The following is a 21,925-nucleotide window of genomic DNA, read 5'->3' on the forward strand; positions in this document are numbered from 1 at the left end:
TGAGTGTTCCTATTTCTCCGTATCCTCGCCAACACTTGGTATTATCTGTCTTTGATTATAGCCATCCTAGGGGTTTGAGGTGGTGTCTCGTTATGGTCAACCATTAATTTTTAATACTAAAACCAGTAGGTTTCTTTGCATCATTTGAAGTTAGATTTCTCTCTAACCTTTTTTCCTGAAAGTAGATTTGTTGAAATGAAGTTTTTAATAAGAAAGCGTGATCACTTGCATCTAGTTCATTTGATTGTTTGTGTATCTGAGAGTAACTCAGTTATTCTCTGGTGTCACGTAGGAGACTTGTAGTATTGATGGGATGAAAAATACTGTTCTTTACTTTTTGCTTCTTGACTTTTTAACTTTTTTATTTTGAACAAATTTAAATTTACAGAAAAGTTGCAAAAATTAACTACTTTTTGTCACATTTGATTTATCGTTCTCTATAAATGCATGTTCTTTTTCTCAGAACCATTTGAGAGTAAGCTGCAGACATCATGTCTTTTATTCCTGAATACTTCAATGTGTATTTCCTAAGAATAAGGACATTCTTAACCACAAGACAATTGTTAGTTTTCAAAATCTGGGAGTTTAATGCTGATATAGTACTCTAAAATACAGACTTATTTAAATTTTTCTGGTTGACCCAATATTGCCCATTATAAAGTTGTTTTTCTTTTTTGCTTCAGGAGCCAATTTGGGACCACATACTGCAGTTAGTTCTCGTCATGTCTCGTTAGTGCATTGAGATGCTCTGTTCATGATATATATTAAATCTTAAATCATCTTTTTGTTTTTTGAGTAGTGTGTACTTTAAAGTGTTATTATAATTTAGGCTTTTTTATTTTAAAAATAATTAGCTTTGTAATGATGTGAAAATTTCAGCCCTCCCTCCAAAAATATTTTTTAAACATTGTGTTTAGTTGTTTTTTCAGGAACGTTTCATTGAGCGCTTGCTTTGTGCTGAGATGTTGTAGTATTGGCTGGGCTTGAGTATGTTTAATAATGATAGACAACATTTCACGTCTTAGTTAAAAAAACAAGTCAAGATAAGCTAGATTAGAGTTTTGCTGTATATGAAGTAAGGGGTAGATATGGATAGCTAGAAAGTCAGCAGAGGAAAAGTGTTCTGAACTCCAAGAGCAAGGCTGAGTCTGTGACCATGGGATTTGTGATAGTGAGAGGGGATAAGCAGAGGGAAGATTTTGAAGAACACAAATTAGATTTGATTTTTAGCTGTTCAGTAGAGTCAGGAAGTATGTTTAAGGAGCCAGATTTCAATATTCAGGAGTTCAGTAGATGGGAACCAAGTATGGGCTTAGAGGGAGGTGCCTGATAACGGCATAGGGGCGGAACAGTGACATTATGCCTGTTTGATCCTTAGACGGGTTGTGTATTCTCGGGATTGGATGGATATACCCTGCTTTGTTTGGGAGGACAAAGGCTGGCAAGGAGAGAGAGGGAGGGGCAGGGCTCAGAAGTTGTTTATAGCCAGTGATGCATTATAGTGTCTTCTGGTGAGTTCTTTAAGATTTAAAAACAAATCTTTTTCTTATTAGGAATACAACAGTAGCAAAAGGAATAGATACACTTAAAAATAGTTATTAAGCAGTTTTTTTTCTATTGAGAATTAATTTATAGTAGCATGTATTAAATATGTCACTATTTTATTGAAGCAGTGTTTGTTTTTAAGCCCTTAGAGATTTGTTTGATTCCATGGATAAAACTTCTTCCAGTATTCCACCTATTATTCTGCTGCAGTTTTTGCACATGGCTTTTCCACAGTTTGCAGAGAAGGGCGAACAAGGACAATATCTTCAACAGGTAATGAGGACAAGGTTCTATGGTTTTCATTTTGTAAATGTAAACTTTAGATTTCCTAGACCTACCATACTTATGGCGTGTATTTGGCAATACAGATGTTAGTCCTCCCTAGGTCACTCCGCTATCGTCTCTTGCTCGGGGTGGTGCCGTAGTCTGTTAACGGAGCATTTGCTTCTGGTTTCGTCCCTCTGCAGAGTTTCCCCCACATCCCCTAGGGTCCTTTTTAAAATCTAAATAAGATTATGTTGGTCCAAGGCTGGCCCCGTGGCCAAGTGCTTAAGTTGGCGTTCTCTGCTTCAGCGGCTCAAGGTTTTACTGGTTTGGATCCTGGGCGCAGACCTAGCACTGCTTATCAAGCCATGCTGAGGTGGCGTCCCACATGGCACAGCTAGAGGCACTCACAACTAGAATATGCAACTATGTACTGGGGGGCTTTAGGGAGAAGAAGAAAAAGAAGAAAAAAAAGATTGGCAACAGATGTTAGCTCAGGGCCACTCTTTAAAGAAAACAAACAAAAAAAGATTATATTGGTCCATTCTTCAATACCACATAGTGATTTTCTGTCCTAGTCCTAAATAATCTATCCACTGGCTACCTCTGAGCTCATGATGGGCCACTCTGCCCTTTGCTCACTTCTCTCCACATACCCTGGCTGCCTTGCTGTTTTAAACCCTCCAAGTATCCTCTTTCTGGAGGGCCTTTGCTCTTGTTCCTTTGGCTCTCAGAACTGAGTATGTAGCTGGCTTCCTCACCTTGTTCAGGTCTCATGGCTCAAATGTCAAGGCATCAGAGGCTTTCCTTGACTATCCTCTTGAAATAGTGCATTTTCCTTCCCCTTATCACGTTCTGCTCCTGTATTGCTTTTTTTTCCCTTGTAACTCTTCTCTTCACTTGAATTGATATTTTGTTTATATGTGTCCCCCTTAGATAAACTTTTTCTGTTTTTGGACTTTATCTGTTTTGCTCACTGCTATGTATTTCTAGTGTTTAGAACAGTGTTTAGCATAATTAGGAGCTCAGTAAAAATCTCTTGAATGAATGAATGAACTATTCTGGAATTCTTCATTGTTTTGAAGATCATATAATATCTAATTTGCCTTACTATTTTTAAAGAAAAAAACAGCTTTCTTCCCCTTCCCTAAGGAAATAGTAATTATTTTAGAAGAATTGTATAGACCAAACACTGTCACAGCCGTGGTTACTTACTGTGTCATTTTTTTAAATTACAGGATGCTAATGAGTGTTGGATACACATGATGCGAGTATTGCAACAGAAATTGGAAGCCATAGAGGATGATTCGGTTAAAGAAGTAATTGAAATATATTTGTGATTATAGTCAGTATAGACTGAAAAGGCTTGAAATAAATTTATCTTAATAGATAGACGTGTCCTTGAATACTTTAGATGTTCAATTGGAATTTGAAAGCTTGCATTTAACACTTGAATTGAATGTATTATTTATTAATCTTAATCATTTGATATTGTTGAGCATCTGTGGTCTTTGGTAATGTTTTTTGAATAGTAGAAATATTTTACAGAAAGATTACATTTTAAAAAGCTTAAATATATTACTAAACTGGATTGTGTGGGAGGAGATAGACATTAATATCTATATAAAGTAAAATTGGAATTTTTATTTCATTTTAATTTTTGCAGACAGATTCTTCATCTGCATCAGCAGTGACACCTTCTAAAAAGAAAAGTTTAATTGATCAGTTCTTCGGGGTGGAATTTGAAACTACGTATCCTTATGAGCCAAGATTTGTGTAGACCGTACTCATTAGCAGTGAATTGGTATAAAAAGCATTGCTGACTGGTTGGAGTGGTGGGTAGGGTATGAGGAAAAAAAATCTTCAGCGGTTCTTAAGCATGAAAAATATCATGGACATTAGGAATTTGGAAAAATACACCCATTGGTGAAATCTTGTACTTTAAATAAATGTACATTTAGAAGATATTCATTATTTTTTCCTAAGAGCATCTTTAGCAGAGTCTACCTCATTAATTCATCTCATAGAGAATTAATTTTTAATTGTGTGAATTGGAGTGTATCAACTAAATTGTATATGTGAGATTGAACCATTTCATAAAACATAAATTTAGGGAAGTACTATTTCATAGGTCATGGGTAGAAACTTAGAAAAGATTTCTGTTTCTGTATCTTTGGGTTATGGAAGACCATTTTAAGACTATATACATTGGTGACCATATAAATGCCAGTTTCTGTTTGTTTAGAGTTTATCCTTTTACACACATTCATTTCTTAGTATTGTTGGTAAGCGAATGAGCATTTTCAAGTATGTTGAAATGAATCTCTATTGGGAAACCAAAATGTTTTAAATGCTAATGAATGATACTATTAATTTTAATAGTATTAGGGCAGTTTATATTCAAGATTATTTAACAAATTGGATGCCCGTTGGCATATTCCTTATCTTATTTCTCAAAGCATGAAATGTACAGAATCTGAAGAAGAAGAAGTCACTAAAGGAAGGGAAAATCAGCTTCAGCTTAGCTGTTTCATCAATCAAGAAGTCAAGTATCTTTTTACGGGACTTAAATTGGTAAGGATAATTACAGTTGATCCTCGTTATTCACGGATTCCATATTTGCAAATACACCTGCTTGCTAAAATTTATTTGTAACCCCAACATCGGTACTTGTGGTGCTTTCATGGTCATTTGTAGAGATGCTCAGATAGGCAAAAATTTTGACTCTCCTCACACTGTCCCACCTGAGGTCCAAAAAGGTGATCTCTGCCTTCTTGTTTCAGCTATGATACAATAAACAAGTGTCCTTTCTGCCGTAATTTTAGTGCCACATTTTTTGCATTTTTGTGCAAAACGTTTGGTGATTTTGCTGTTTAAAATGGCCTGCAGGCTTCGTGCTGAAGTGCCATCTAGTGTTTAAGCGCAAGAAGGCTGTGATATGCCTTAAGAAGAAAATAACGTTTGTTGGATAAGCATCGTTCAGGGGTGAGTTATAGTGTGGTGGCTGAGTTCAATGTTAATGAATCAACAGTATATGTTAGGTAAGGTGTCATTAAACAGAAACACACTTAAAACAAGGTGGTATACTGATTGGTTGACAAAAATGTTGTGGCCAGAGGCTCACAGGAGGCCTCTGAGGGTTTTATAATAAGGTGTTTTAATAATTATGAGATATAAACTGTGCAGATCAGGCCATATAGTCATTCTGCCATTGCGCTGGTATTGCAGTTGAGGCCCTATAAATTTAAGTGACATAGTTTGTGACAGAGCCAGATCTAGAACTTGCTCTGTTCAGTTAGTACTCTTTCTCCACTGCCATACTAAAGAATGCACTTCAGTGAGCAGTTTGATAAAATATAACAGTTTTGCTTGCTACCTGATTAATTTGATATGGTTTGGGGAATATGTACATCTCTTGAAAGATAGGCAGTGAGTTGGGGCGGGGATTACATTGATAAACAAGATAATTTGTCATCAAGGAGCTCCCATCTACAGTTTGGGGTAGGATTGGTTAGGGGAAAAGTTGATAAATGTAGACATAAGAAGCAGATAGATAAATAGTGATGTTCTTTGTCATGTGATACTGAGGGGAGAGTTGTGGTGAAGCATAATGGCTTTTAAGAGAAGTTCATTTTAAAAGCATACAAATCCTAGCTCACCACCTAGAGTCCCATGAGAAATCATGATGTGCAAGTTTCAGGGCATCAAAACATGAAATTAAAAGTGTTAATTGGAAAGTGTGGAATGAAGTCTTTTGGCAGACTCTCCAGGATGATATTTTCTTCATAATTTTTAAATCCAGGAGAACTAAATATACTTGGAACTTCCAGATCATAGTGGATTGGTGATAATATGTATAGCTTACCTGATGAATAACATCACACCAGATGTGCTTTCTTGAAAAACACGTATTCATGAGATGTTGTATTTATTGTCTTGGTAATTTTTTAGATGCTTTATCATCATTTGTTCAGATTATTCTTGAGTAATTTGGCTCCACATTTCTTTACCTCTTTGCTACTGAGTAAACTTGATTAAATGTTAAAAAGCTACTCCAGCGCTGGCCCTGTGGCCGAGTGGTTAAGTTTGCGTGCTCTGCTTTGGCGGCCCAGGGTTTCGCCAGTTTGGATCCTGGGCCCCGACCGAGCACCGCTCATCAAGCCATGCTGAGGCGATGTCCCACCTGCTACAACTAGAAGGACCCGCAACTAAAGTATACAACTGTGTACTGGGGGGCTGTGAGGAGAAGAAGGAAAAATAAAAATTAAAAAAATAAAAATAAAAAAAGCTGCTCCATGGTGATTCCTTTTATAATGTGATTAGTAATTTTTCAAAAACAAACTTTAAGAAATTTTTTACACATGTGTAACGTGCTTAGAATAATTAACAGTAGATTGTTTTAACTCTGATTTCTTAAATGTTTATATTCTTAATGCAGAGTGCATTAGCACTGCTGATTTTTTTGATATTAGAAATATTAGCTAATGTTTATTGAGCATGGAATATCTGCCAAACAGTTTTCCCAGTTTTCTGCATGTACTAACTCGCGTGACTCTGACAGCAGCACTGTCAATGTAGGTGCTGTCACTGCCACTTCCCAGTGGCGCCCAGAGGGTGTAACTGTCCTGTCCCACATCCCATAGGCTGTGAAGAGTGGAAAGGCAGACGTGATGGTTAGGATACGTGTAGTGGCTAAAGGCTTTCCCACGTTCGTTAGAATAACAAAGGTTTTCTCTGTTATGACTTTTCTCAAATTTAACAATAATTGGTTGGTTCTGGAAGGCTTTTATGCATAAAGCATGAAGAACAAGAACAAAGGTTTCCTACGTTCTCTTAATTTTCCTCTAATAGGAATTTTTTGATAATCCATAAGTAGGGGAATGCCATAAAAGGTTTTCTTACACCTATAAAATACAGTATGATCTCTCAGAATGTGAGCAACATTTGAGTCATAATTAAAAAAGTTCAAACATTATTTACATTCTGAGGAGTTCACACCAGTATAAATTGTTTGTTGCCTTTGAAGAACTAACTGAACCATATCTAAAAGCCTTCTCACATTGTCTTCATTCAAATTATTTCTTGGTGTTATGAATCCATCCACATACTGTACATTGTCTATTAAGTAGTACTAATTTTTAAAAGAATTAAAGGTTTGATTCCATATTGCAGAAAAAGTTGTTTAAAACAATGTTTGGTCTACTGTTATGTTCTTTTTTAGAGACTTCAGGAAGAAATCACCAAACAGTCTCCTACACTGCAAAGAAACGCTTTGTACATCAAATCTGTAAGTTGTGCATTCCTTTTGAAATTGAACTCCATTTTCCAAACTGAAAAGTTTCCAGTTAATTAATGTTAGCCAGTCTTTGTTTTTATCAAACCAAGGAATTAAAAACGTGGTATTGCGTGTAGTAGGAATTTTTTCCATTTTCTCTCCGCAGTCCAAGATCAGCCGGCTACCTGCTTATTTAACTATTCAGATGGTTCGATTTTTTTATAAAGAGAAGGAATCTGTGAATGCTAAAGTTCTTAAGGTTAGTAATGAACTTTTGTATAATAAAATATTATAATTCTTTGAAGGCAGTCCTTAGAATAGGTTTCTTTATTCTTTCAGGGATAAACTTTCTTTGAAATACTGTACATAGGAAAGTTATTAACATTAGATGAGTGGTTCTTAACCAGGAATGTGTATTGGAATTATCTATTGTCCTTTTTTGTTTTAAATCATACATGTGCCTGGCTTCTCCTCCCACCCTCCCTCCCCCCAGCCCCAGCATCTGATTAACTGGGGCCTGAATTCTTAAATTTTTCAAAACATTCCCACATAATTCTGATGGATGCCCTCCACTCCCCAGAAACACTGCTCTAGACCAGATCCTCAACTTCAGAGATACTGAACCAAGAGGTTTGGGGATGGGAGAGGGGTAGGGCGCAGTATAACACATTGCTCTCTGTTCTAGGTGGTTCCTTTCTTCCAGGTTAAAGGAGAGTGTTAAATTACTGGTGTCCAAAGAGTACTTAAATTGCAATCTTTTGATGTAGGAGCCAGCCTAATGATTTAGCTGTTTGGTTGAACAGAGTCCCTTATCCTTGGGAGAGGTATATATAATTCTAGCCTCTTGAGCAGAAATTCATAGTACATTTTCAAATATTTCAAATGTCAACATTTCAAATAGTGTTAGATGAGAAAGTTAAATGTAGTTGAAGAATATACTAGCGTTAACTTTAAACATATATTAATATTAGTTACTGAACTATATCACTATTGTTTCTATGTGAAATTGTGTTTCAAATTTAAAAAAGTCGTAAGAGGCCCCATTTGTACATTGACTCCACTGCTGGTTTTAGGTACCCATTATTTTCGCAGCAACTAGTCTAATATTTCTGAAATGCTTCTTTTGTCCTATAAATTTTGGTAACTCGTCTCTGGTCAGTTTCATGGGTTAAAATGTTTAATGGGAAAAAAGTTTAAAAAATTTAAAGTTAAAAATAAAAGTTTTAAAAATTTAAAGTTAGGACTAGATTGAAATAAACACTATGATATTTTCAACTGTATAGATTTCCAAGTGACTTTTACAGATTTTATTTTTAACTTTGAATTATGAAGGCACTGCTTTAAACGTGTGATAGATATTTTAAATAACTAGCTTTGTAAGTCTGTTTATACATCTGTTTTTCGTTTTGGTTTATTTAGGATGTTAAATTTCCTCTTATGTTGGATGTGTATGAACTATGTACACCAGAACTACAAGAGAAAATGATCTCTTTTCGATCAAAGTTCAAGGACCTAGAAGATAAAAAAGTGAATCAGCAGACACAGACAGTAGGTTCTTTTGCTGATTTTGTAGTCTTAATATTTTAATCTTAATATTTTAATCTTTATTGTTCAAAAATTACTTTGTATTGTTAATCTATTAGTAAAAATGGACAAACTTGTATTTTATTTAGCAGACATACAAATCCTACATATATTGGTGCAAGCCTTTAAAGTTTTAGGTGTATTTTAGCATAAGTAAAAGAACTCTTATGTTATGGTAAATGAGTCCTTTATGGGAGAATAAACTTAATATTTTCTTTTCCCCTGTAGTCTGCAGCTTACATTCCTTTTATGTTTATCTCCTGAAAGCATTTCACACAAAATCTTGCCTACAAGTATTTTCTGCATATTTTATTTTCCTTGTAAAGCGTGGAGTTATCTCCATTTTTAGATGGAAGTGGTGGTACAGCATATTGGTTCATTTATGCCCCCTGTGATGACAAAATTATGTCTTTTAATAAGTGCTGCAGGTGCGCCTGTAACTGCTAAAATTAGAACCTTACCAACTTTAATAAATTGTATTATTTTCGGTTCAGATAAGGTAAAGCAGAATTATATGTTGGATTTTTTTTCTTCAGAATGAAAAAGATATTTCTGGGTAACTAGAAACATTTTCAGCGTGATGTTGTATCAAATTTTAAAATTAAATCCTTCTGCAAGTTACCTTTTGTCTGTATGTGTGTATGTGTGTGTTAAAAGCCATTTGTAAAAAATTAAAAAAATTAAACTTTATTTTGAGATAATTATAGAATCACTTGCAGTTACACGAAGTACTGCAATGAGATTCCAAGTACCTTTTACCTACTTTCCTCTCTTGGTAACATATTGCAAAAACTATAATACAAAATTACAACCAGGATATTGACGTTGATGCAGTCTAGATATAGTACATTTCCATCACCACAGAGATCCCACATATTGTTCCTTTGTAGCCAAACCCACTTTCCTTTTGCCCCTACCGCCTCCATAATTCCTAGCAACCACTAACCTGTTTTCCATTTCTATAATTTTGTCATTTTAAAAAAGTTATATAAATGGAATCATACAGTATGTAACTTGAGATTGACTTTTCTCACTCTGCCTAATTCTCTGGAGATTAATCCAGGTTGTTTCATGTAATAGTAGTTCCTTTTTTATTGCTGAATAGTATTCCATGGTATGGATATATCACAGTTTGCTTAACCATTTACCCATTGAAGAATAGTTGGATTGTTTCCATTTTTGTCTATTCTGAATAAGGCTGCTATAAGCATTTATGTACCAGTTTTAGAGTAAACATAAATTTTGATTTCTCTGGAATAAATACCCAGTAATGTAATGCATGGTAGTTGTATATTTAGTTTTTAAAGAAACTGTCAAATGTTTTCCATAGTGGCTGTACCGTTTTAGATTCTCATCAGCAGTTTATGACTAATCTACTTTCTCTGCATCCTTACCAGAGTTTAGTGGTGTCACTATTTTTTATTTTAGCCATTTGGATAGGTCTGCAGTTATAGCTCATGTTTTTAATTTGTGTTTCCCTAATGATGTTGAACATGTCTTCATGTGTTTATTTGCCATCTCTGTATCCTCTTTGGTGAAATATCTCTTTATGTCTTCTACCCAGTTTCTAATTGTGCTGTTTGTTTCTTTACTCTTGAATTTTGAGAGGTCTTTACCTTCTAGATGCTACTCCTTTGTCAGATATATGGTTTCCAAATATTTTCTTCCAGTCTGTGCTTTTGTGTTTTCATCCTCTTAACAGGGTCTTTTGCAGAGGGAAAGTTTTAAATTTTGATGCAGTCCAATTTTTTTTTTCTTTGGTGGTTCTTCCTTTTGTTGTCGTATCTAAGAAACCGTTGTCTAGTCACAGGTCATGAAGATTTATGCCTATGTTTTCTTCTAAGAGTTTTATAGTTTTAGCTGTTTCATTTAGGTTTTTGATCCCTTTTGGGTTAATTTTTGTATGGGGGATGAGGTACTGGTCCAAATTCATTCTACTGAATGTGAACATCCAGTTATCCCGGCACCATTTGTTGAGAACACTGTTATTTGCCTATTCGTTGAATGGTCTTGGCACCCTTGGAGAGAATCAGTTGACCATAGATGTGTAAGAATATTTCCGGACTTTGAGATTTATTCCATTGGTCTATATGTCTGCCCTTAATGCCAGTACAGTCTTGATTACTGTGTTTTGTAGTAAGGATTGTAGGAAAATAATGAGCCTTCCAGCTTTGTTGTTCTTTTCAAGATTGTTTTGGCTCTTCTTGTATTTCCATATTTATTTTGGGATCACCTTGTCTATTTTTTCAAGAAAAAGCAATTGGAATTTTGATAGGCTTGCATTGAATCTGTGGATCAGTGTGGGGAGTATTGCCATTATAATAGTATTAAGTCTTGCAATCTATGAACTTAATATGTCTTTGTTTTCTTTAATTTATAGTTTTTAGTGTGCAGGTCTTATACTTCTTAGGTTAAATTTATTCCTAAGTATTTTATTCTTAAAATAAAGAATAAAAAAATTATTTATTATTATGCATTGTCCTTTGTTCCTGTTAATTTTCTTTGATCTGAAGTCTACTTTGATATTAATGTCAGCTTTATTAATCTTATTTATTAACATGCTTTTTCTGTTAATGTTTGCATGATATCTTTCTCCATCCTTTTACTTTAAATTTGCCCGTATTGTTATGTTTGGAGACAGTTTCTTATAGACAGCATGTAAGAAATGGGTCATATTTTTAAATTTACTCTGTTAATCTCTGTCTCTTTATTGGTATATTTAGACTGTTTACACTCAATGTAATTACTGATACATTAGTGTTTAAGTGTATCTTAGATTTTGCTGTTTGTTCTGTTTTTCATTTCTCTTTTTTGTCTTATTGTAGGTTACTTGAACATTTTTCAGAATTCTTATTTGATTTATCTGTATTGTTTTCAAATGTATTTCTTTGGATAGCTTGTTTTTGTGGTTGCTCTAGGTATTACACTATATATATAAAAATGATTGGTTGACCTAGTTGCTATTTTTTGTTGTAGCATCCTTTGTCATCTTGTCACTCCAGCTATCTTTAAACTGCTTGCATTGTCTTCAGTGCCATTATAGTTTTCAAGAACTTTGTCCCCACGTGCCTAGATAAGTTGCTTAATTTTTTTGTATTACACACTGAAATTGGTTGAGGCAGGGAGTTCTCCCTAAAAATCCTTGTCTAAAGTATTAAATCACGCTTGTTTTAATATAGGTAAATATTTACTGAATTAAAGACTTCGGTTCATTTGGGCTGAAATGGCAGGTGGCCATGGCTTAGTAGATTTAATAGTAATTGTACTAATTCGCCTTCCCTTTTTTTTAATTTTTTTGAGGCATCTTTTTTTTTCACCTATGTGTTTTGATAGTACTTTGGTAAAATTATAGAATTGGGTTTTCCTTTTCTACCCTAGAGCATTATTCATCTATACTGCTATATTTGCTGGTATACTCTAGCTTTAGTGATTTAAAATTGGTTCTTACAATCAGAGGGTCTGTTACTATATACTTTGTATATTATTAAAGGGTAGCACCTTTGGGTTTACAGTTTTATGTTAATTTGTAGCTATATCATTTTATTAAATTATAAGATAGACCATATTTTGTCTTGGTGCTTTGCACTGTAGACAGTAAATAATTGTGGAAATGAATGCAGATTGAGCATACAAATTTTATTCCAATACCATGATTTAAAGTTAAATATGTTTTGCCCTCAGAGCGACAAAAAGAGTAGTCCCCAGAAAGAAGTTAAGTATGAACCGTTTTCTTTTGCTGATGGTAAGTGAAATCTTCATTTCAATTGAGTTATTGTTTTTTTTTAAAGGTAAAATTGCTGTCTTTCCATGTTTGTTCAGATATCACGCTTAAAAAAAAGTTGTGTTTCTTGAAGTATAATTAACTTAATATGACATACAGTAAAAATCACTTTTTAGCGTGTAGTTCTGTGAATGTTATCATCCTTCTTAAAACTTCTTTCTTGAAGCCTTAACTTTGATTGGACGGTAGTATCTTACTGGATTCTAATAATAGAATAGCACTTCTCTAGGCTAAACTTCAGAGTTGTTCTTGCTTGTTACCTAGCTTGAGCAAGCAAATGTCTGTACATTGTCTAATATAACTAGATTTATGTCTTTCTATAGACATTGGCTCCAATAATTGTGGATACTATGACTTACAAGCAGTGCTAACGCATCAGGGAAGGTCTAGCTCTTCAGGTCATTATGTATCATGGGTGAAGAGGAAACAAGGTAAAGTTTGTTTACTGTATATTTTATAGCACAGTAGTTCTCAGACATTCTGGTCTCAGAACCCCCTTACATTCTTAATTATTGTGAACCCCAAAAACCTTTTATTTATGAGGATTGTCTCTCTTAATATTTGTAATGGAAATTATTTAAAGAACAACAAAGAACAACAACAAAAGAACAACAAAGCTGAGAAATAAATTCATTTTAAACTGATAGGAATAAACCCATTACATATTAACATAAATAACATTTTAAAAATAAAAACATTTTCCAAAACAAAAAAAATTAGCAAGAAATGGTATTTACATTTTTAGTCTTTGTATGGTGTAACAGGAGACAGCTGAATTCTCCTGTTTCTGCATTCAGCCTGTTGCTTTATCACATTGTGTAGCCTCTGAAAAATTCCAAAGCACACTTGAGAGAATGAGGGGGAAAAGGCAGATAATGCTTTACTACTGATATGAAAATAGCTGTGACCTTCATGGAACCCCTGAAATGGTCTTGAACCTTAGTAGTCTCTGGACCACAATTTGAGAACTGTTGGTGTGACAGATAAAATATTGCCATGCCTAAAATTATGCAGTACCTTTTTTGAAATGGAACTCTGAAAAATTGCATATGGTTATTAATTTCATTTTCCTTTCTCGTTCTTCAGATGAATGGATTAAGTTTGACGACGATAAGGTCAGCATTGTGACACCAGAGGATATCTTGCGGCTTTCTGGTGGTGGAGACTGGCATATAGCTTATGTTCTACTCTATGGGCCTCGCAGAGTTGAAATAATGGAAGAGGAAAGTGAACAGTAATCTTCATTTTAGCTATTTATGCTTAGGTGTGAAATAAATGTTATTTGTTGATCACTTCTATAATCCACAGCTATAGAGGAAGATATTTAGGTGGTTTTGTGTGTTTCCTCTCATGTGGAACAAGAGGGCAAAAGCAGACCACTCTGTATCAACCTAAAAAATTACAGAAAAGAAAAAATTGCCTTTGGACTGTGTTACCCTGTATAAAGGTAGCAGGAAGACATTTTTAAAAAGCTTATTTCTTGTATTAATTTTTAAAAATTCTGAGTTGAAATGCCTTTCAACCATTACCTTTTGTGATGATAACTTTTCTCCCTTTTTCAGCCCAAGATTCAGCAATCAGATGTTTATTGCACACCTATTTCTCTATTATTTGTTGTTGTTCTTGCATGGTTCAAACTACCGGTAATTCAGTAGCTGCCTATCCTTTGCCTTATCTAACAAAAATTTTGCCAGGAAGGTGGAAAGGAAGTAAGTGTTGCTCTCATTTTGTAACTCTGTGCTGCTGTCCACATCCCATGGAAACATGGGTACAATCAAGTGTTTGTCCAGCCTGACTGTTGCTGGCTTTCATGACTTTAAAATAAATTGTGATCAATAATAGTACATTTGATTATACATTTATTACTGTGTCTCTGATGTACTATTGTTTGTACATTTAACCTGGCAATGGTTTTGTAGTAATCAACTTTAAAAAAAAATGTTGACAAGCTCTGGTTGCTAATTTTTAGAAAATGAGGATATTTAATAAAAAAAAAAAACAACAAAAGGGATTAACAGCTTTTGACCTCAAGTCTTTTGTCTGTTGAGGGTTGGAGCTTGGCTGAAGTTCAGATGTTTTTAATATTATACAGTTTCTGCAGATAGTTTTACTCTGCTGTTAAGCATCCATTTAAAAATGTTATCTTCTTTGCCTGCTAGCATTATATTGTTTAAAAAGAAACACAGAATTGTAAAAGTAATTGAGTTCTTTGGATGCTGAATCCAACAATGTTATCAGTCAGATCTGTTCCTTCTCTCCCTTGGTGTTTGTTTTACTCTCCTGTCAGTTCCAAAAGTCTTAATATCTATCTCAGAATTTAATATCAGTGATTTTTAAAAGTGATGGTAGAAATACCCAGAATATGAGGTATTTTAATATGGTGGGTTGCTTACATTTTAACACATTCTAATTCGTCAGTTCCTTATCTTTGTTTCAGGAGGCTTGTTAGAGAAAGGATAGAATGTTAGCTAATTTGTCTCTGATTTTTGAGTTAGATATTTATGATATAGGTTTGGGGATTATCATGAAATCTCATGTCTTTGCTTATGCTGTTTTAATGCTCTTCAGAGCATAGCACTGATAACTATTGGATTCCTAGAGAATAATGGCCATTTTCCTCAAGTTTGAACAATGTGATATAATCTGAGAACGATAGCGGATAAAACAAGCATTTCAGGGAAATTTATTTGTTAATATCCTCTTCAGCTAAACTTTAATTATTGGCAATCAGTACTCCCTTTGCCTTGGGGAAGGATGAGACCATAAGAATTGTAATGATTCTTTTTTATATATTCGTATGATGCTTGTAAGTTTGCAGAGTTTTTTTTTTATTCACTGTCTTATTTGGTCTGAACAATTCTGAGGACATAAATTTAGTAATCAGAATTCAGATTTTCTGATTTGTAGGATGCTGTAAATACTGGATCAGGTGAGGTAGGTTTAGAACAAAGTATGTAAACCTTGTATGTAATTAGAATTAAAATTGTAATTCTTTGTCATTATAAAAAAAACCTTGATCCAAAAAAGCATTATTCCAAAGATTTTTTAAGTATAAGAAATTGGACTTATACCAGTGTTGTTTTAAACTAATAAGGCTATTTTAGAATTTAACCTTGCATATAAGGTCTGAGAAGGGCAAGTAGGCAAGAAGACGACTTGATTCCTGAGTGTGCCTTACATGCTGTGCCACTAGCACTGAGGCCCTTTCTGTATTAGAGCTGAGCTGTATCACTGTTGGACCAGCTGGTGAAGTTAAGCCCAAGCAAGAACATTTATAGCGTGACATGCAACTAGTAGCCCTTCTTCAGGATTCAAAACAATGGCAGCCTAATTTTAGAGCCCTAAAGGGTAATGCTTATGTGGGAAGAGAAAAAGACAGAGGATACTGTCTCCAGCCATTACTACATAGTGCTTTGCTGTTTATAGGGTGCTTTCACATACATCTCATTTGACCTTCACAACAATCCCTGTGGTATGCATCCCTATTTTAACGACTTGAGAGGTTGAATAATTTTTGTAAGGCTAGAAGAACTAGGTCCCATTTCTTTTAAAGTTGGGGCTCAGCAAACCTTTTTCTGTAATGGGCCAGATAGTAAGTATTTTAACCTTTGCAGCCCATAAAGTCTCTTTGCTTTATGCTACTTAACTTTGCTGTTGTAGCATGAAAGGAGCCATAGACAATACTTAAGAGAATCAGCATGGCTGTGTGCTGATAAAATTGTACTTACAAAAACAGGTGGTGATCGGACCACTGTTTGCTGATCCTCTGCTTTTAAAGTATAAATAAGTGAGACTAGAGCACTCATATGGTTTCAGAAAGTCCCATTCTGGGATTTTCCGAATAGCAAGTTAAAAGTACTAACAGCATGTAGGAAACTAATTTGGCGTGGTGTACCTTAGGAAATATCATGCTCCTGAATATTGCTTCTTGACTTCATTATAAATACATTTAATTTATTTAACAAAAATATATTATGTGACCTTCAGGTCACTTTATTTAGGCCATTCTCCCAACCTACTCCCTCCTCCCTCCAAACCCTGAGGTCAGTTATCAAGAGCCAATATGCATTCTGTTGTTATTGGAGCACCAGCCAACTGTACAATTGTTATAAAAATGTTTATTGTTTACCAAAACCAGTGGACCTCTTATCAAATGCTGCTTGGTAACAAAATCTTATCATCACAGTTTTAATAAAAAAAAAAAAAGAAGCTAACTATTTGTCTCATTGTCATTAGTTAGACTTTCTGCAAGGTCACTTAATCCAGACTTATTCAGTGCATTAATCAGATTCTCGGGTGTTGCATGTACTCCCTCTTGATCTTGCCAGGCAACCAGTAGCTGCTTAGCTCTCATCTTCATGTCTTCGCTGTCACACTCAATCTGTCTGATTTCTGAGTCTTTCATTTCCAAGTAGGGAGCCAGAATCTTCCATTGTTCACCCAGTTTGTTGGCAAATACTTCTATTTGTTCACCTGTTACAGGTTTGTCTTGCCGAACATCAGGACCTAGAAAACACAGGAAATGTCACTTATGTACCAAGTACCAGGACATGTACAATTCAAGGTATACAACAACTGGGAAGATATGGGGCCACTGAGATATTAAAGTAGAACAATTCCTTTTTTATATTTTTCATGGGTTGAATACTGTTCTTACAATCATGATCATTAGGAAATCAATAATCAAAGCTAAAGCTGTTGCCTCCATTATAATTATGAAGGCTTCCCCTGAAACCAGCTGCTCCCCTCAACTCCCTCCCCAAGAATTAACAGAGGTATGAGTCCCCTTCAAATATAAGTACTTTCCTTCCTAATGCTTCCAAATTTTATTGTATAAAATGTAATATTTCAAAAGTTATTGTCAAGCAATGTTTTGAATTCCTCACTATAAGAAACAGAGCTGAGATAAACGGTAGAAGTTGAGAAGTAGATCAAATAACGTACCTCTCAACCAAGAACCCCCATCTTTTCCAATTTTGTAAAATAGCCAAGAAAATTCAATTCTTACTTTCGTTTTCCTTCAGTAAAGCATCATTATCTTCCTCATCTTCATCCTCACCTGTTTTAATTTCTTCAGAAGGAGGCTAAAATGAATAAGAGGAAGGTTTAAAAGAATGCCAACTTCTAAACTAAGATAACTGGAGCTACTTTTTGTTTAGATAAGAGTGGTTGTGAGAGTCCAAGAACAGGGCCCAGAACTTTACCCCTGAGAGTGGTCATGTGAATGTCAGGTCTGGATCAAAAATGTGACATTGTTAACCTGGAGAAGGAATGGACGGGGAAGACCTGAGTTGGAAAGACTCCCCTTGCCCCGGACCTGAGAAGAAGGGAGCCAGTAAAAAGTATGGCAAGGTGATTGGCAAATACCTAGCATAGAGTAACAATGGTCTAGGCAAGACTGGGGGAGCACAACTGTGTCTTTAAAAAATTCTGAGTAATTTTATGCACACAGTATAGTTATTATCACATTGTAGTAATATAATGAGAAAGTTGTACTAGAAAAGAGAACAGTAGAAAGATAGGCCAAGTTGCCTACTGTTACCCCTTAGACCCTGTTTTTGATAAAAGACGATATAATGCATTGGCAAACAGGAAAAATGATAATAGTTTATCGAAAGTATTGTGGACTTATATTAAATTGTATGCTGTATAAGAAATTATTAAAGTTACTTTATGAACTTATGTACTTCCTATAAATGTATACTCAGATGCATTTTTTCCTCATTCTAAAACATGGAGGTCTGTGGAGCATTACTTTTTTTCACGTGATAAACTAAATTCAGCTCTTTGTTCAAACAGTGATAGCAGTTTTAAAGAAGACAATGTCAACTAAGGGATATGAAAAATTTGATTTATATTACTTACTGGTAATTCCTTGGCTAGCTTTATTACCATGTTTTCGAGATATTCTGGCAAACTTTTAAATTGCTGGTTGGTTGGCTGGAAGAAATGAGGGCTTCTCCGTGCTAACAGTCTCAGGGCTCTCCAGCCATAATTTGAATTGTTCACAGCCCTATAAAAAAAGAGGTCAGTCTTGTAATTTATAGTCTTTATTTCTATATTCTATTCTAGTTAATGTAATTCACTGTGAAATTCTTTACTCTAAGGTAAGTAGCTGAAGGCACCATTCTTTTCATTCTGATCCTAGTCCTAAAGAACCTCTCAGTATATAGTTCACTTATAAATAATAAGAAACCAACAGAATCTGAAGAGGCAGATTCATAGGCAGGAAACACATTTTACAAGTTTACATACATTTTACTTAACTTTTAAAAAGTCCATTAGAATGTGTCTAGTACTGCCTAGATGCTGTATATTCAGGACAGAAATCATCCACTTAGTTATTTAGGGAAAAAACCCTTTATAATAGATTCACTATGTCTAGTAAGTTAATACCCATGCTGGCAATGTCACCTGCAGGTGTGTTTCATAATATTTTATAAATGCAACCCTGAGTTTCAATCATGTTAATTCAATCAATATTTGGTTTTCGGTTTATGTAACACCTAAACTTTAATTTGCTCGATACCAACCTCGATGAATGAAAATGGCTCCAAAACTAAAAGGGAAACATCCAGTAGCCAACACGGTAAGCAGTGCCCAGAACAGAATTCATGAACTGTTCCTTAAGGAAGCACAGCAATAACAGGCGGTACACAGTAAGGTGAGAAACGGAAACCTCAGAGAAATTCTAAAGCTGATGTTCTGGAAAATGGCAAGCTGCAGAAGAATCCAGAACACACATTTATTTCATTTATGAGTTTTTGCAAGTCATTTGGAAGTCCATGCCAAGTTCTCAGAGTAGGAACCTGATTTACTTAGTCATGTCTTATAAATGAGCCTCATTACCTTTGAGCAGTGCTGGTACAGGTGAAATGACCCCTAGACAGTGGAGATTCTTACTAAGTTAACATTATGCTATGAGGCTTTGCTAAACAGTTACGAGTCTTCCTCTCTGACACATTTCTCTTTAAACACTTTGAATCTTTTAAGCATTTTTAGAATTCCCTGTCAATTGTACATAAAAACTTCCTTATTCTCCAGAGATCCACACCATTCAAGTTCTTAAAGCAATTTTAGAGAACTGTTACTTTTAAGAATGAATCCACCTTGTCTTATCTAACCATGATAAATCAACCATTTATTTGACAAACACTTGCCGAGCTGGGCACTCAGGCGTCGTGTCCTGGAGACCGTGAGTGCACCCTGAACACCTGAGGCACTACAATGTAGTTAAGAGCAGGGCCCCTGACGCCACAGTTTGTTTCCTGGCTCGCCATTTACTAGCTGAGAAGTAAAGTGAATTATTTATCCTCTGCCTCAATTTCCTTAACTGTAAAATGGAGATAAGAACAGTTTCTACCTTAGAGGTAGGAAGTATCTGACACAGTAAATGTGGAATGTGTTGGCAAGCATCATTATTGATAAACACAAGATCTAAGACCATTTCAGAGAGTGGTAAGGAAGAGAAAAACACGAGGAATGAGAATTTCAGATGGCGATACATGCTGTGAAATACAACAGGACTGCAGTACAGGGGGAGAGAGGAAGAGCTGCCTGGTCAGGGAAAACTGCTCTGAGGCAACATCCGAGATGAGAGCTGAAGTGAGAGAGCAAGCCACGGGAACACATTGGGGGCAGTGTCAAGCAAACCCAATAGCAAGAGCAAAGGTCCTGAAGTGGAAAAACCTTCGTGTTGAAGAACAGAAACAGGGCTGGTATGGTTAGAGTGGAAAGAAAATGAGCCAAAGACAAGACATGGTTGGAGAGGTAGGTATGAGGCAGATCAGGGAGGTCTTTTAGGCCCCAGTAAGGAGTTTGGGTTTCCTCCTAATTTTAATAGGCAGTCACTGGAAGATTTCAAGCAGAAGATCTGACTTGTGAATTTAAAGAGCATTGGCTGAGACATGGAGACTGACCAGAAAGTCCCAAGTTAAGAGGTCACAGAAACTGTAACTCGTAATTCTAGTCACAGCACTGTTTTCACTGAGTGCTAATTACATGCAATGCATGTTCAAAGTGAACCATCTTAATCCTCAGAATAACCCTGTGAAATGGGTACCTTTACTATTTAACAGATGAGGAAACAAGCAGAGAGGGGTTAAATTAGCTCTAGTAGCCTAGCCAGTAAGTGGTAAAGAATCCCAGGATTGGACCCTCAAATCACTACACCATGATGCCTATTGAAAACCATGGGGCTGTGTGGGGTCACCTAGAAGATTTAGATGAAGCAGCAGCTAAGACTGAGTCCTGAGGTTACTCCAAAATTTGAGTCACGCAAAGGATGGGGAGCCAGCAATGGAGACTGAAACACAGTGAGGCAAAAGGAAAAACAGGAGAGTATAGTGAGAAGAAAACGTTATCTAAGGAGGGAGAGATCAAATGGCGAATGCTGCTGAAAAGTGGAGTGATGGGGAGACAGCCCAGCAGGAATGGGCTGATGAGATAATGGGAGGTGAGGAAATGAAGGCAGTAATTAAGGACTGTTGGGAGATACTGTGATTTTATGGGGAACAGAGAAAAGAGGTGATACCTGGAGGGAGATGTGGGCTCAAGGGGGATTTTTCTTATTTTTTGAAACAAGTATGATTCTAAGTCTTGCTTGTTAGTCAATGGGAATGGTCACTGAAATCAGGATGTGTAGTAATGTGAACTTGGTATATAAACTCACCTAGGAGGAAAAGTACTATGTACTGTCTCCCTTAATAAGCATTCTAGTATACATACAATTCCTAAGAAAAATACTGGAGAAAATTAGCTCATGAGAAACATTACTTACTTATATTCATTTTCAACCATGTTTTCAGGGTCTGCCTGTTCAATGGCTTCTTCAAAGAATTCCTCTAAAGTTGGCATGTATTCCCTGGGCAGTAAAAAATAACTAATGAGGCTCATGCATGGTCTTAATAATAAATACTCATAAAATTGTAGCAGTAAAAGATTCTGTTACCCACACTTGAGTTACAGTTAGATTACTTAGGAACTCAGATTTTTAAGTAGGTAAATGGCTCAAAACTAAACTTCTCAAAGGGGGCAATAAAGAGGGGGAAGTATGGTACTACACCATATTATATATTATACTTTATGTAATGTAACATGCACTGTACTATTACACTGTAATGTGTGATGATTGTTACTGGTCAGAGGGCAGCCAGAGGTTTCATAGCATAGAATTTCATCAGCAAGCAGGAAATTTTCACATCATGTCCAGATCCATAGATTTTTTTTTCTTTAAACCAGAATTAAACCAAAACTAATAACCAGACCATACTGAATTTCAAGAGTTTAACTTTGAGCTTATTTTAGATTGTTCCATGGTAGCACAGCAGGTTTTTAGTTGCATCTGTCTTGAATTTGTTTTTAGAAATAAAATTTTGATACAGTCAAGCAAATAATTAAGATCCAAGGATCTGAAGACATCTTTGACTAAAATGAGAAAAATGGGCTCTCTAAAGAAAAATCAAGCATCAAATCTT

General features: G+C 35.4%; 2 protein-coding genes across 4 annotated transcripts in view; one reads left to right on the forward strand and one right to left on the reverse strand.

Moving 5' to 3' along the window:
• The window catches only part of USP14 (ubiquitin specific peptidase 14), a 35,659-nt gene extending 18,996 nt beyond the window's left edge, over positions 1-16,663 (forward strand). For both annotated transcript variants that reach the window (XM_008537995.2, XM_008537994.2), the window contains exons 7-16: positions 1,688-1,818; positions 3,048-3,128; positions 3,476-3,561; positions 4,269-4,383; positions 7,031-7,096; positions 7,251-7,343; positions 8,504-8,632; positions 12,350-12,410; positions 12,773-12,880; positions 13,536-16,663. In XM_008537995.2, coding sequence (XP_008536217.2) covers positions 1,688-1,818; positions 3,048-3,128; positions 3,476-3,561; positions 4,269-4,383; positions 7,031-7,096; positions 7,251-7,343; positions 8,504-8,632; positions 12,350-12,410; positions 12,773-12,880; positions 13,536-13,687 — 1,022 coding nt within the window. In that variant the 3' untranslated portion in view covers positions 13,688-16,663. The remainder of the gene's footprint in view (positions 1-1,687; positions 1,819-3,047; positions 3,129-3,475; positions 3,562-4,268; positions 4,384-7,030; positions 7,097-7,250; positions 7,344-8,503; positions 8,633-12,349; positions 12,411-12,772; positions 12,881-13,535) is intronic.
• THOC1 (THO complex subunit 1) overlaps positions 16,548-21,925 on the reverse strand; it is a 55,166-nt gene continuing 49,788 nt past the window's right edge. For both annotated transcript variants that reach the window (XM_008537993.2, XM_070629736.1), the window contains 4 exons: positions 21,229-21,312; positions 18,315-18,462; positions 17,458-17,533; positions 16,548-16,955 (listed from right to left, as the gene is read on the reverse strand). In XM_008537993.2, coding sequence (XP_008536215.1) covers positions 16,660-16,955; positions 17,458-17,533; positions 18,315-18,462; positions 21,229-21,312 — 604 coding nt within the window. In that variant the 3' untranslated portion in view covers positions 16,548-16,659. The remainder of the gene's footprint in view (positions 16,956-17,457; positions 17,534-18,314; positions 18,463-21,228; positions 21,313-21,925) is intronic.

The sequence above is a fragment of the Equus przewalskii genome, chromosome 7, assembly GCF_037783145.1.
Source record: "Equus przewalskii isolate Varuska chromosome 7, EquPr2, whole genome shotgun sequence".
Classification (NCBI taxonomy): domain Eukaryota; kingdom Metazoa; phylum Chordata; class Mammalia; order Perissodactyla; family Equidae; genus Equus; species Equus przewalskii.